We start from the raw sequence: 16,777 nt of genomic DNA on the forward strand, positions 1-16,777 counted from the left end.
AAACCCACAAAACAGGTCTGGGTTTGATACCAAAAGGATTGTGTGCAGAGATGTCTTTTCATCCCAAGGTCTGGTGCAGAGGTATTCAATGCAAAGTCCCTAGTTTCATGCCTTTAAAGACCCAGCAGCATATCAGAAGGGGCCTTGCCAGTCCAGGAGGAGTGGGAGTGTGTTGATTTTGACCCACTGAGAAAGAAAGGCTTTCCACTCACGATGGTCATGATAGTGGTAAGAAGTTGCTTTCAGAAGCCCCAGGGACTCTGTGTGTGCCGTGTCTTCCAACCTTGTCTCCAGTTTTCAATTTCACTATTACAGCTGTTTGATAAACCTGGCACACTTAATATTTCTGCAGGCCGGACAGATGTAAAAAATAACTACCTGTGAGCAGGTGCATCCTTTCAGTGATCATATTTAAAGGATCTAAAATGTAACTTAGTTTTTTCCCCAATGATTTAAGTTTCCAATGATTTTTACGCTTACAGTTCTCGCTGGCAGTTCTCCAAAACACTTTAAAATAAGTACTTATGTATCAGCTACACAATTTTAAATAAATGTAGGATTTCTTCCACTTTTATACTCTTGCATTTTGGGATCCCCATCTGTTAATCGGCTCGGATTACTGGCCCACGACGGGGTGAGACGAGACTGAGGACATCCCATTAGTGCCTTGTCCCACTGTACTGCACTGCCACAGTTTTCCATCCAGAGAACCTACCTGATCACTTCACCCTGGTCTTTCTTGAAAATGTAAAGTTTCTATTTCAATAGCCAGTGAATGACATCCAGGCCCAATGTCCGAGCCCAGTGCCCAGTTCCCTGTGATTGATCTTCTCAATGTGCTCAATGCTGTTCCAGATTCCCTCAACCCATTTCTTCCTGTGCCTTCAGCTGAAATGCAGGGTTAAGGTTTGCTGTACATTGTTCTGCACAGGGTTTATATTTTTAGGGCCTTCATTAATTAAGCTCAGTACCTGGCCAGTCTGTGCTCTTTAAATCAAAAATCACAATGAGTCTTGTGGTTCCTAAGAGATTGAACAGGTATTAAGCTGATTCTGTCTGGAACATGTAGCTTGCTGGTATAAAAACTTGCCAAAGATTAAAGGCTTAATAAAATGGGATATGACTCATGGGTCTTGCTGTTCTTGTTCATAAATTGTATTTTTAAACCTGCTGGATTTCCTGTGTTTGATTTCATACCTGTAACATATCACAACAAATTATTTCCCGTGTGAATTAATGGCTCCAGAAAACTAAGGTCTGAAAAGTTTTTGTGCAGCTGATGTGAAAGATGTAGCACAAAGCGGACAATGTTAGGCGCTGCCTTGTCTTCCCCAGGAACACCTTTAAGATGGATTTTGATTTGTAGGGCAGAGCTACCAGATAGCAGGCGTCTGCTAGGTTTGGGGTTTTAGTGGTATATCACCAAGATCTCTATTGCAAGGATGCTCATTTTATATCTGCCTTTGATATTGTGGCCACTGAAGTAATTCAATAAGAAAACATTCCCTTTAGTTAGTACATGAGCGAAGGAGATGGGCAACTAATCCTTCATTCATGTTGAACTTTAAGAAGTGAACTTCCCTCCGTAAAGTCATTGGTATTAGAAGAAAAAACGAGGGAGGAGCATTAGAGAAAAGTCTCCACTTAATGTGCAGAATATGGTGTAGAGCCAAGAGGCCACAAATATAGATGCAGACTCTGTTACATGTTGTTTGCGCATAGGAGCCTCATCGCTCTTTACCTTCAGCCTGAAGAAGGTGGTGTGAGTCTGGCTTGGAGGATCCCCACCCATAATCTTTGTGACTTGCCATCTGTAGGAAACTGAATATTTTTATCTTCCCTCTGTCACACATAAAATGTCACCCGTCTCAAGCAAGGGTTGGATGAGACCTTTAGATCAATGGAGTTGATTACTACATTTATAGAGTGCTTTTCATCTCGAAGGATCCCCAAGCCTTTTTACATTTAAAGGGAGCTGTCTTCATCCACAGGTGAAGTGCATCCACCACCAGGGTGACACTAGGAGACATTCTGCACCAGTTGTACCACTACACAGCTGATCAGGTAGAGATGTGTAAAACTGCTTCATCCATTCAATTGTGGCGAAAATGTAGAGAGGCCAGATTCAATTAGCTCACAGAGGAATTGAGCTAGGACAATGAGGCTAGCACCCCTACTCTTATGATCAGTGACATGGGATACTTTATGACCAGGTAGTGAAGGTTAACATCTCATCTTAAGGAGAGAACCTTCTACAGCACAGTGTTCCCAGTAACCATACTGGGACACTGGTTTGGAAAATGTGGCTTAGCGGGAGAGGTGTCATTTACTGGTCTTGGCAGTGACCTGGTTTTCCTCAGAGGTCTCCTGTCCTCATACTGGTCAGGCCCAGCCTTGTGTTGCTTCTTTGATCTATCCAAATCAGGCTAGATGCTGGCCAGGGTAAAAAAAACAACAGATTTTTATGGATGAATCTAGCAGGAAAAAAAGGAAAAGTGTTGGACTTGGAACAGTGCACAGTGTTGCTGTGGAGGCAGATAGGAGTGGACTGGCTGAGACTGGACTCTGAGAACTTGAGAGGTCATCTGATCTCACCAGGCTAGGGCTAAATGGCACCGTCACGCTTATAATTTAGTTCAGATGGCAAATATAATACAATATTTTCAGAGATTGTTTTTGCAGGTATCAAATCACAAGTGTTATTCAGGAATTCATAAGCTCTGCATCAAAAATCTATTACTAACCTGCTGGTATGAGTTTTGTTAGTGTTGGAATAAAAAGAGGGACTCAGACCTGTTTAGACTTTTTTATACAAGACATGAAGATAATTACAAGGATTACGAGAGTCAAGTGATCCTGTTTGCTGCACACTTGGGGAGCAGATTCCTTGGATTATAAGTACAGATTGCTTTGGGCTGAGTAAGGAGTTGTGTGATTTCATCTCTGCGGTAACACAGCCAAACCAAAGTAATGCAATCGTACTGCTGTGGATGCCAGCATTTCTTTCAGATAAAACGTCTGTTAATGGTAACGCTCATGGTTTGTCTCTAGTGACATTTGTTTCTAAATGCCTCAGATCTGACTGAGTATAACCTCTCTGCATTGTTCCTTCAACTTTTCAACCAGCTATACATCTTACACTCAGTTTCCTTCTACAGAAGGAACCATAACATGGCTCACCTTTTTGTTTTCTAAACCTGTGTAGTGGGTCTGATTTAAAAAAAAAATGTGCATATTGTTCCAACAGCATTGATCCCTGTCATAACTATATAAGTATGTATTTACAAATGTATTCAGTTTGTAGATGATTGAATTGTTTGACTGAAGGGCTGCACAGCATAGTATCAGCCACACAGGGATGGAATCATGCTTTAGATTTAATACTTGAATAGGACCTCCTTTTTTGAAACTTGACACTAATATATATGTTGTTTTTTGATGCTTAGATTGCAAAAATTGTAAGTGAGAGGATGTCATTTGGCCTTTTAGAGTCTATTTGAGAATAAGTAAGTGATCTGAGGATCTCTACCAGCTATTTCTTAAAGGAAGCTGGGGTTTCACCTTCATCTACATGCTTGAGTGGCTTGATTTGTACTCCTGCAACCTTCCATACTTCATGCTTGGACACCTTGTCTCCCCAGAATTACTTTGCTGTTAATACTGAAGTTCAATGGCTTGACTGTCAATGCCTTTGAGGGTTTCACAAGGAATAACAATGTCCAAGACTGAGATGTGTTTGAGGATGTTGAAGCAATTCTGCCTAGGGGGGAAGCGGCAAATTTGTTTCTGGGTTACTTCAAACTGCTGGTTCTGTGCAAATGTCGATGTGCTCTTCAAGGAATGATACACTGCCACTGAAGCTCACGACATGTCCTGAGGACATGTCCTGAGGTGCAGAAGCAGCCAGCAAGGCTGGGCAGTGTTCGGAAAAAGACAGTATTTCTAATTGTTTGTTCACAGAAAATAAGACTGTGGTTGTTCAGAAGTACTCTTCAGAATGCAATTTCAGATAAATTAAAAAACTGTTCTGGAATCACATTTCTTTTGATGTGAAATCAAAGGGCTTAAAATCACATGAAACCTATACTTTTACCAAACAAAAAAGAAAGTTTGATCCATACAAAAAAGTGCCTTTGAGCTGTACAGATCTGTTCATCTTTGTGAGCACCAGAGAACAACATCAGTGCCAGTAGCTTTGAACCTCTGGATTCTATTACCCCCATTGACTCATTGTTTTATTGTAACAATAAAGTAGATAAAAGTTTCAGAGTAAAAAATCCACTCTTCACAGACACCTGAAATTCCAACCGGCATTTATTGCTTAGTTGTGAAGTACAGAGGCAAGACTGAAAGCTATGCCACTGGTGTATAGTACTGTAACACACATTTGTTGGAGCTGGTGTGGACAACTGTTAATGCACACTGTTGCTGGAAACGGAGTATATGACTGACACACACTGTTGCTGGAGTTGCTGTGTACGACTGTTAATGCACACTGTATCTGAAGCTGGTGTGTACAACTGTTAATGCACACTGTTGCTGGAGCTGCTGTATACGACTGTAGCTCAACATCTTGTCACTAGAGTTTATATATACTGTACTGCTTTAGCGGAACACTTTGTTATAACACAGACCTTATTGGAGCTGGTTTATAGTCCTATTAGAAGACAGACCTCCGCAGTTGGGGCTGGTGTGTACTTTATAACGCATTAAAACACTCATGCCGTCCTGGAAGTCATAAAAGTAGATGAAATCCCCTCCCACTTAACCACCTATGAGAACATAAAAGTCAGTTCAAATACTACACAGATGATGGTTTGAGAGCAGTCAGTTTGTGTTCACCGTTTCCATGGACGAAGTAAAGCTCATAACTTGCATATGAGGTTTTCCTTTAAAAAGTCTTTTCTTCAGGCTGGCGTACGGTATCAAAAAGGCTTTTGTTAAAAATGGGATTTGTGTGGGCCGAGTCAGATCCAATACACACACGCTGCTTGTGAAGCTGCTGTGTGCTTGTGGAAAAGCCGTCACATCTTCACCTGATGGTGCCACTTTCTTTGTCTTGCAGCAGAGGAATCTGGAGGGATATGTTGGATTCGCCAACCTCCCCAACCAGGTCTACAGAAAGTCTGTGAAGAGGGGCTTCGAGTTCACACTGATGGTTGTAGGTGAGTCCTTGATGCTTCTGTTTGCTCTCCGGTCTACTGGTTTGCATGTGATATTAAGGTCATTGTCAACCAGTATTCAGCTGAGTTAAGGATGGTTCTTAGGGATGCTGATTACATTGTAAAATTTTATACCTTTGAAGTCTTTGTTTAGTTGGGGAATTCTTTGCTATTTTCACGGCGTCGGCTGTCTGCATCAGGCTCTGTGTCTGCCGGAGCTGTCGGAGTGTCTGTTTGCATTTGAAATGACCTTTTAGAGCTCACCTTCTTTCCAAAACAGCTTGAACACAGACAGGAAATGTGTGCCACTCCCTGACCCTCCTCAGCTGTGGGTACAGTATCTGCAGAGCAAACTCGCGCTAAGGTGCTCAAAAGAGCCAACTCTTCAAAGTTAAGAAGTTTCCTTTTCCGTTTGCCTCTGCTGATTTCCCTTTATACTGTATCACAGTTTTTGCTTTTGGCTGACTAATCTTTAATGAGGAGTCTGTTTGCGGTAGTCAAATGTTCTTTCTCGTTCTTTCTACAGAAGCAGTGTCTCTAGCTATGCCAGTTACCTTACTTTTTATTTATTAAAACAACTTTTAATTAAGCGAAGAGCATGCAAACTATAAATGTTTTGCTGAAAATATCTATAGTTAGCAGAATTGTGGTTTACTATCTCTTACCCACTTCCTTTTGTAGATGATGGGAAAAACAGTGTAACAGATGGTGATGTATCAGATCCACCTGACACCCTGGTTTCCTTTTCTACTGTCAAAGACAGGTCTACAGTCACATTTCTTTTAGATCACTGTTTTTATTCAGTCTCCTTGACTGCTTGCTGAGTTCAGATAGTTTAGGTTTTCATCAAGCAAGAACATTACAATAGCCGCAACCATGACAGTATAATTTGATGTGCTGGAGGAAGAAAAGAAAGAAACAGCATTGAACAAGCCTGTTTGGAGCCAGTTGCTATATAGAATCATCCAGCTAACTTTTGGGACACCTACATATTGTTGGCAGCCGTACTTTCACATTTATTAGGAACACAAACCATGTTCATTTTTTTTGTACCATTTTTGGTTTTACATACCCAGTAGGGCCACCTTAGCTCGTGACAGGATATATTATTTTTATGACAAAGCACCACTACTAGTAAAGACCTGCCACTGAAGGCAGGTGTTAAGTGCTTTTTAAGAGGTCTGACCTACAGTCCATTCAGTACAGTGGCTCAGTGCAGACTCAGAATCAGCATTGTGTTAATGCGATGTAAAAATGAATCAGCAACTGCTCTGCTTTGCCTACTTCCTTTTGCTTTTATACAATTCTTCGACATGCTGTTTTGAGAAAGACCTTCTGCATGATGAAAGGTGCTGGTGTTATGATGTTTGGCTTCATGCAGATCAATAGCCTAAGGATAGTGCGAAAGGCTGGAGCCAAACCTGCTGTTGAGCCCTAGCATTTCCCCGAGACTGAGTCTGTGTAATGCACACACTGGCCCGGCCCTAGATGAGCTCCAGATTTTTATTTTTAAAGCATGATCTCAAGAGCTCTCCGGAAGGAGGAACAAACAGTGTACAGTTGTAATTTGGCTGTCCGTGCATTTAGTTAAAGAACGCACAAAATGCAGATCCAACATTCTTCCCTTGTTACTCCTCCAGAGATGCATTAAACAGATGTAGCACATCTGGACATGAAAACCATGTGAAAGCAATGCGACATAAGGAAATGTATGCTCAGAAAAGCAGTCCTGTCCTTTATGTTAAAATCAACCGGTAAGAATGAGGCAAAGTGCAACCTTCTTTCTGTTACTTCCATTTCAGATTCCTTGCTCTGTTAATGTATTACTGTGCTTGTGTGTTCACATGACCCAGACAGTTCTCATCAGTCAAGCATGCCTAGAAAAACTGCAAGTTAACTACAACACCTCTCTCTTACTCTTCTATCAAACTGTAACATAGTGGGACTCGACTAAAACATGAATTCTCATTTTTTTTAAACTAAAGAAAAGTTCCTTTAGTATAACAAACATTTGATCTTACGTTCATAATTTAAAACTCTGATTGTGCTCGGCCTTGTACTGTAGACATGTGGCGTCATCAGGTTTTTTGGCCAGTTTGAATTTTGTGCTCTTGCTTTGCGTTTGCTGTTTTCTTGCTATTTTAACACTAAATGAAGGTGCCTACTGTTTTGTGGCGTTTCTGACAAATTTCTGTGACATCTACGAATAGTTTCTCAGCTTTGGTCCGAGGCTAAGGAAAAAATGAAATGAAACCCTTTTGGCAAGTTGACTGTTTTCACGTGTTCATGGAGGCGACCTCGTCTCATGTGCCCACATGTGAGAAAGCTGCCATTAAGCATTGGGTTTGGAAGACTCAGTAGGCAGATGAGTATCAAATGTTTCTTCCAAGTGAACTGCCCGAGGTGTCGTCACAAGGATAGCAGAGCTGTTCTGTGCTGCCAGCTGTCTGGAGTATTTTTCCTTGTGCAAAGGCCTGGGTCTCCCTTCATTTGCATTGACTTCACTGTGCTCTTGTTCCCTTTAGATTCAGTTCTAGAATATTGCTGCAGGCTTGTAAGTGGCAGCGCACCTCTCATCTGTGTGGGATCTGTTGCTTCCTTCCACTTCCCTGTGTCTTGCTTTCCTGACAACAGCTCCTGGTCTTCTGTTCAGCAGTTGTAAATTCTAGGAGACGGAGCCCTCTGAGTGTGCAAATCAATGCTGTGATCTTGCTGTCATTCTGAGACTGTAAATATGTTTCTTTTATAATCATACTTTTCAGAAACTGTGGGTTATGTGGAGCCCTTCATGTCTACTGAGCACATTTTTATGGTCTTATTGCTTTTATGGTTGCTGTTTTTGATATCTGCTTCCTAAAGATTATTTTCTGAATGCACTGTGCTGTGCCGTGTTATGGCTGCCATGAAAGTTACTTGATAAAGGGCAGATTAATTGAATCTTCTTACAGCCCTCGCAACAGCAATATAAAAGCCGAGGAAGTGTAATTCCTAGGAGAGTTCTGTGAGCAGAGACCATTTACCTGCGTCTTCCAAAGAGACGGCTCCCACTTCTCTCCATTTTGTCCTAATGTGCAGCACTTTGATTCCATAATTGATTTTGAATGGGAGGGTATCCAGACAAAAAAATGTTTTTTCATGACTTAAAAATCAAGCGTAGTTTGAGCTGTGACCTGATTCTTGTGGTAACAGACGTCATCATCTTCATCATCATTATTATTATTATTGGTCAGAAATGAATATATGATATGTGGATTCTTAAATGTCATTCCTCTTGTTAAATGCTTAGCAGTAGCACGGCAGTGAACAGATAAGCTGCATCACTCTGCAAAGAGCTGGTGTGACTACTATGTATGAAAAGTGGAAAATTCTCAGGAATGAAGCTTAGGGCCATATTCAACTTCTGAGGTTCTGAGTGAAAGTGTTACAGTGCTTTTAGACACTGATGGTGAATATGTAACATCTCTCCACATGAAAGAGGTGGCAGATAATTTATTCGGCTTGACAGTTTTATTTTTCTTTAATTATTGACATCTAGACATCAATTAAAAAAATGGTGCCTCCTATCCTTGAATTATACCACAGATTTCACAAACAGGTGTCTTTGCTATTAAATGTGTTTTACAGCAGTAAGCTCTGCATTATGTAGTGTGCGATAACTGACAACACAATGCGTTGACTTTTTGAACTTATGCCCCACTCTTTTTCTGTTTTCCTTCCTTGCAGAGTGTCAAAACAAAATTGGTAATCTTGTGTTCTAATTTATACAAGCTTAATTTATTTAACTTAAAGCCCATTCTATTAAATAACTTGAGACTTTCCACTGTGAACCATGGAGTTGTACAGTACTCTTCCCTGCGGCCTGACAAAATTCCCTTTTATGTTATGTCAGTGTGCTGGAAGCCGTGACATTTGAACAGCCCTGTCTGCCTGGAGTGAGCTTCGGCAGCTGCTCTTTGTGCTGCACTATATAAAGTGCTCCTTTTACTGTTGTTTTGGGTAGGGCGGCTCTCATTGCCAAAACAGTCATGAATGATACTGCATAACGTCGATGCTGGCTTTGGTGCAGCTACAATGAACCTCGGTGAAGGACTTCAGTGTGTACAGAGTGTACATCCCTCCAGTTTGTTTAATTAACAATGGCCTTGGCTTGATTTGTACTTAAGATACTGCCTGCTGATTGGTGGAGTTCTTTATATATATATGGTATATGGTTTATCCTGTGCCTGTGTTCTGAAGATTTTTTAGTATATTGTTACAAAAAATTCCAGCTGCACAGCTTGCTTACACTTTAGGTGTAAGAAGTTGTAATTGGGAGTAATTTGAGTTAAGTTACCATGTAAATAGAGAATTTAAAATGCTGAAGTCATGAGGAGAAATATCCCTTCTGGCTCGTCTCTCTCAACACATTATGTAAAGTGAAGCCATCCCTCCGGTTAATTTCCGATTCCAGTTTCTCAGAGCTGAGCAGGAAGTTTGGCTCCAAAATCAATGAATAATGATCGGGTCAACAGCGCTGTTCCCATGACAGCAGGGAGGTAAACACAAATTGGGAATTCCAAACTGAGAGGGAAAAATGAGGGAAAATAAACACTGGTTGGTAAAAGTTAAACAAATACACTGTGTATGATAATGGGAGCCAGGCATGCCAGTTATCTTCAGCAAAATTCAGAATCAGCCAAAAAGCTCTGAAGTGATGGTTAGGTTCACAATGACAAAGAGGAAAAAAAAATGAGGAAGGCAGAGGACTGGCTTGAAATCAAATTTCAGAGAGGTTTTCCTGTGTGTGACTGCATTGTATCATACAAGCAAAAACATTTTGCGTTTCCTTTTCTCTCTCTGTCCTTTTGCTTCAGCCTGACTGATGCAGTTTGTAGGGATGTTTGTTGAAAGATACTTCCTAAGTAGTCTTTCTAGTTTTCCCTCCCCTATAAGATACTCAGCCCCCTACCTGTGCGGTATTTATGACCTCCCTGTGCGAGTGTCCTTATAGACATTCCAGCCTTTACCCAAAGAAGGCCTGGTAGCCACAGGAGTGGGCCTCATTCCTTCACTGATAAAAGAATCATCGTCCTCGTTCACTGTTCTGGAGACTCCATCCTTATCATGACTGATAGCACTGGTTACAAGGGACCTTATCACCAGCACTCCCCACCACAAAAATATTGAAATATCCTTTAAAACGACAAGGGCCAGGCAATTGTTTGTTTCGTTTTCCCTTTTGATTTTTTTCATTTCAAAGGCGTTTGCCCAGACAGGTACTGTATGTGGAGTCAAATATATGGCGTTTCTGCTATGTGGGGTTATACAAAAGTCTGAGTCTTATCTCAGATATCTTTAGACTCTCCTTATCCATTAGGCCATGGAGACTGTGGCTTAATGGATAAGGTGTTAGAATTTGGATTCAAAGATTGGGGCTTGAGCATCTTTGTGGTTGCTCCTTTAAAAATACTGTTGTAGGTCTGCTTAATTCCACAAAGTCTGGCACTCTTGTCAGCATCTTGACTCGATCTACCAGAAAGCACTACTGAGCACAGAAAAGAGCCCTTTTCACCATTATGTCCTAAAGCCCTTTGTCCTGAACCACACCAGTCACCCTCAGGACTGCTAAAATGACGCATCATCCAGGTGGGGGCTGCACATTAGTGGTGGTGGAGGGGAGTCCCTACTACCTCTTAAGCACTTTGAGGATTATTTGTTTAAATTCCAAGTCTCGCAGAAGTTATTATCCTATTACTCACTAGGATATGAAGTCATAGAAAAAAGAATCCTCTTTCCACATCTCTGATCATTATTAGTACATCCTAATTTTTTTCCCTTCCTGTCCACAGTTCAGGTTACAAGATCAAACATTCTCTCTCTGCCAGGTTTAATCACTCACTCTCAATACAATGGTATTGTTCAAGTTCAGATTTGCTGTCCTTAAAGGGGAACTGGAACTCTTTTTTATATTTCGAGGTTACAAAGAATCTGCATTGATGAGGGCACTTCAGACCACAATGAAAATAAAATGTACACAGTAACGTGTAAAACCTCCAACTCTCATCACAAAATAGGTCAACGTTCTAGGTATGTGCAGCGCCGTATCATCGGTGCTTCACAACAAAGTTACAAATCTTCCGTTGACATATGTGGCACTATTACATTGTAAACAAGCAGGCTTGCAAATACTTCTCTTTAAATTCAATGCAAATATTGCTTTCAGCTTCACAGCGGTTTTGCAGACAAATACTATTTACTTGTTGACTCTGCAGGTGGGTCATGTTGGAAGAGTTCTGAGGTGGTATGTCTGCTGCACAGCCTATAATTATTCGCTCGCATGTTGCTTTACAGTAGTCATTACAGTGACTAGTGAGCAGGAAGGGCTGCCTTACATCACCATTCTTGTGTATTCTCGCTCTCCCCTGTGGCGAGACCAGTGGTTTGCAACAACATGGCGACATACACAAAGCTCATGATTTTGTGCTTCATTCAGAATGTGTAAAATTTTGCGATACCGTCAATTAATTTATTTTGCCACGGAGATTTAATAACCATTCTGAGAAATTGGGACTGCAGTTCCTCTTGTTATTGCTGTTATTCCTATGCATCCATGTGTCATGTAGTATCCTAAAAATGTTTTCACTACTGGATAACATTTTCTGTTTCTAAAAAACATTTTTAAAAACGTATTTGAAGAGGCAAATTAGATGGACAACATTGAAACTGACATTCTACATTTGAACTTGTCCAGGCTTTAAAGTTGGCATTCTCTTTAGCTCCTGTATTTTCCCCAGTTTCCTCAAGATGGCTGCAAGTTTTCCCTTAACATGTGAGTTTCTCAGAAGTATCCCCCTAGTCCCCCATGCTTCAGCTGGCAGGAATGAAAGATGAGATTCCCTGATACTTCTGGCATGCTGTCTAATGGCCATGTTGTTGCAGCTGTGTGGAACATTGTTATTCTTCTGCTTCGCGCGCGACCTGAAGGGTAATTTGAGCTGCCATACAGATTGGCAGGGTGGCTTGGCTGGCCTTGCAAGCGAATCAGATTGCCTCCGTCCAACACATTGCAGCGATGACTCTTCCCCAAAATTACCGGCAGCATGGTGTGTTGGTTTACCATGTTCACCACATCAAAGAAAGGCACGCTGTTTAGATTTCATGCATCTAGAATACTGTGGTATCTATGTACATGGGCACAGAGACATACAGAGCTGTGTACAGCGGTCTTAAAGAGCAAGTGGAGGGTTTGTATAAATATATAGTATTATAGCGTACAGTACTGCTGTTGGTAGAACTGTTTCAGTGGCATGCCAGTTAAGAACGATTTCACCTTGTCATTTGTGTCCTGAGAAGTGAAGGCTCTCTGTAAGGCCTCGGCATGCATTTCAGAACACAGGTGTGTTGTCAGTCTGACAGCACACCCAGCAGTTAGAGTGTTCCCCTTCTAACATCAATGCCACAGCAGAGCTTCTAGATTCTAGTGATATCAGTCATATCCAGGGGGTTACATAGCTGGTATGCAGGGATATAAGCACACTGCAACAAGTAAGATTGTTGCATTTTCTGGCTTTTGAGATCATAATAAATGTGGGTTACCAGAGTCCTGGGCTTTGCTGGCACAATGAAGAGTTTGGCAATAATTGGGAGGTTTGGAAAGCTTGTGTAAAGACAGGGCACTTCATAAGTGAACATTTAACACTGCACACTACATGCGAGAGCATTGGTTGGAAAGAGTATTTTCAGCGTAATGTAGCTTTAGCACTAAATGGACTTTAATGAGCAATAAAAAATGGAACAAATATACTCCTATAGAAGAATATATATAAGAAATATTTGGAAAGTCTGACAAAAAAGTTAGTCTGACAGGCCTGTTTTTCAGAATTTATAATCCTGGCCAGTATTTAAAAATAGATACCCAGTGTATGTAAAGCTGCATATTTGAGAAAAAAGGTTTTCTTTTCCCTGTCACATGAATTATTTTTCTTATAGTTTGAATTGGGAATAAACTGACCCAAGGTGGAAGATTAATAACAGTAATAACAGTGATTGAAACTTAAATAAACAGGGTAACTTTGCGCAGATGATTTTGGTATTAGATCCAGTTTCAAGGTTTTATATAATTTGCAGAGCTTTTACGAAGCCAACAATATTAAACAGAACTGACATCTGTCATGTATCTAACCCATGCCCACACGTCCCTACATACAGCGGCTGCAGCTTTGAGGCCAAAGAAAATGAGAGATGTTCCTGTATGAAGTATCACTTTAATGGAAACCAGCTGGAAAATTGTTTGGACAATGGTGGGGTTCTTTTCAGGGTCTTTAAGTAAAAAATCCATTCTTTCAAAAAACGGTCTGTGTGAGGTTTTGTTTCACTGTGTAGAAAAACTGCCTTTTGAGAGGTGGGGGGTTCCGACTACTGCAGTTCGTCTTCTCATGTAGGCGAGAGAAATACAGCTTCCAGTGGAGGGAGGTTGTTCTCTCCTGTGTCCCTCTGCTGTAGTAGAACAGGATCTGCAGTGTGTTCATAACCTCAGTACAGACATAGACCTCTGAATAAAACACAGCAGCTGGAAGGACACTTGTCAGCAATGTCCAGTACTGTTTTCAGGACCGAGAGAGGTGTGCTGCTTTGTGGCCTAGGTCTGTCTGAGCCCAGGTGCCTGTTTCTCTGTGTCCACCTTATTCTGTAAGACTCTGTCTGTGTCTCCATCTGTTTCTATGGCTGGCTTTGAGCTACGGGAGTCATCACTGGAAGAATTAATAAGTAATTATTATACAAGTATTATACAAGTAATATGGCGATCTCATGGATGTTTTTGCAGTTTGGGGGAAGAAAGTGACAAATATTTGTCACAGGAAAGCGAAACTTTACTTTGCAGCATATATTTTTAATACTTGGCCCTCCACACTAATCTAACCTCCTTTTTTCTGTTTCCAAAATGATATCAAAAGGTTAGGCTAATGTACCAACAGATACTCTGTCATGGACTTTAAATATTTGTTTTTTTTTGCAAACGCTTGATTTGTTCTAGTAATCTGATGCAGGATGGGGTAACAGTCATCAAGATGATGTAACATGGCGCACAGTAGAGAGAAATGTTTTAGTGTGGGTATTGATCTTTGCTCTCAGCCTGTCAGCAGTGGACATTGTCCAGAGTTTCTCCTCAGGGGAGCTGTATTTCTTTGCCTCTCTAGTGCTGATGACATGCCACTTTACAAAGATGCTGGTTAAGGCAGTGACTTTCATATCTGCTCTATGGTGCTGCGTCACATGTACAGGCTGCATGGGCTGTGTAAGGTAGTCTAGACTGTAAGTGTGGCTTAAGGATCTGGACTGGATGTAGTGGATCCCAGGACAGCAGTGAAAAACTCTGTCACCTTAAACATCACCTGACCTCTTTGCTGGCTTTCTCAGTAATGGTTCAAGACACCTGGTGCCGCTATCACACTGCTATGCCAATCAGGCCAACACTCAGTCTGTGTTTCCCAGGATAGCAGATTTGTGCAGAACAGCACTGGTAGCACTGGGCCTCAAAAAGATTCCCGTCTCATTGACTTTTCAAGATTTTGCAAGTTGCAGGCTGTTGTGTACAAGCCAGTAAATAGTGGGGGATGGCAATGGGTCAATACACAATGTAGTGGAATTATTAGTACTGTCTGTGGGCCTGCAAACAGTTCTACTATGTCTGCTTAATGAAAACCAAACACAAGTGTTGTGATTCATCAACATACCAACATACCAATAAATTAAATAAAGCCAAGTAGTGCATAAGATCTTAGCTGTTTAGAAGTGTGTGAGCATGACTTGAGGCATCAAACAGTCTATCAGTACAGCCAGGGACTGCCTGGGCTCTGGTCATCACTGGTGCTCACATCACAGGAGGAGTTTCTTGTGTTTCCTGGGGACACACAGTGGTGTGTAAGGAGGTCGGGGAGTCCTGGGGGAAGAGCTCTTATCTTTCAGTGAATATCAGAAATTGTTTAGATTACTGTCTCCCCTGAGCTCCACTCCCCCACCCGCATACACACATGCACAGACAGTCGTCTCTTTCCTCGGATGCTTGACACTGTCAGAGGAGACTGAAGTATCAGTTTAATGACTTTTCTAGCAACACACTGAGAGAAAATGCCTGTTCCGTTAGACTCCAGAGAAGTGGAACTTCTCAGTGAGCTGTCATAGTGTGAAAAGAGAGAACATATCCCTGTGTCCCAAACGATTCTCATTACACTAAGGTGTCATTTCTTGTCTTGAGCACTGAGACTTGTTTTAACAGTACATTGATTGATTGGCTGTCCCACAGTTCAGAGGAAGTGCTGTGCTGTTGGAGACCTGATGAGTTAGGTTCCCCTTGGGTGCAATGGGCACTCCAGTTCTTATTTTGTATTGCAGCTGTGGCAGGGATGAGGTGCTGGGGTCGGGTTCCCCTTGTATGGCATTATAGTCCTAGCTTTACTGAAGATTTCCACTACAGATTTAGTGCGCTGCAGTGTGAGGCAATATACATTCATGTCTTCTGAGTTAATGCTGGAAAAAAGCTGAAACCATCTGAAATGATTGATACAGTATGACATAATCCTGAAGAATGCAGTAGTCTTTTTAGCATGTGCTTGGTGGTTCCTCATTTATAGAACTCAGCTCAGGTGCAATACCATGCTTCAAAGCCTTTATAACGAAATGTTTATAATTGTCTTCTGTCCTTGATTGAATAAATAGCCATTTAGAACTTTGCGTTTTTTAACACTCAACCAGCTTTGATATATATATATATCTTTTGTTTTTCCATGTCAGCCCTTTGTTTCCTGTTTTTGTGGATATTGTGGTGTCCAATGTTATTTAGCATTCTCATCCCGTAGGATTTCAGGCCCTTTCTAGGTGAGAGATTCCAGCTCTGTTAAATTCTCTCTAGAAGCAATTAGCTGAACTTGTAGAATAAAATATGCTCACCAACAAAAATAAGTCGAGGCACAAAATGTTTCTCTTCAAAACATATCCTTAGAAAAACCCTCTCATGCCATTAGATGAAGCAAATTCCCTTCAGGAAATGCCTGGACAAGATCATTCAATCAAAAAGCTACTAGCAGCCCCAAACCTAATGTGTAATTTTTCATTTCTAACATTTTTGTGTTCTCTGAGTGGCTGTTATCGTGTTGGAAGACTAATGATTTTGATGACCCTGTGATTGCATGTATTTTTATGTGGGCACGTTCACATGCAATCAGGGACTAATCAAGTTGCAACCTGTAATCAAGTGATAGAGGTCTGGTTTAGATTTTATCTAGGTAAAATTCTTGGTTCGGCTAAAATTGTTTTGAGCAATTGTTAGTAAATATGATTGTCCTGTAATCAGGATGAGCAATTAAGCTCTGGTTTAACGTTGACTTTATCAGTCGCTACATACTGTATAAGCGGCTGGCATCAGCGGTTGAATTCCTTGTGCAGTAGTTCGCGTCGGCAGCTTCCTGTTGCATCTTGACTTGGTGTGCGTCCTCTGGTCTCTGAGCTGGTTTCTGGTTTCAGAGCACAGGCTCTGTTGGTTCCGCTTACATTACAAGGAGTTGTTAACCGGTGGCCCAGAGCCACGCTTGCTCCTGGCCTTTCCTCTTTCTCTTGGGGAGGCATCTCTGTGTTCTAGA

General features: G+C 41.3%; 1 protein-coding gene across 1 annotated transcript in view; it reads left to right on the forward strand.

The window, feature by feature from the left end:
- LOC148817106 (septin-7-like) overlaps nt 1–16,777 on the forward strand; it is a 67,433-nt gene that overhangs the window by 3,783 nt on the left and 46,873 nt on the right. Inside the window, exon 2 of the mRNA XM_088939211.1 lies at nt 5,066–5,165. Within this exon, the coding sequence (XP_088795337.1) occupies nt 5,066–5,165 (100 nt within the window). The remainder of the gene's footprint in view (nt 1–5,065; nt 5,166–16,777) is intronic.

This window comes from Atractosteus spatula, chromosome 21, assembly GCF_055471065.1.
Source record: "Atractosteus spatula isolate fAtrSpa1 chromosome 21, fAtrSpa1.hap1, whole genome shotgun sequence".
NCBI lineage: Eukaryota > Metazoa > Chordata > Actinopteri > Semionotiformes > Lepisosteidae > Atractosteus > Atractosteus spatula.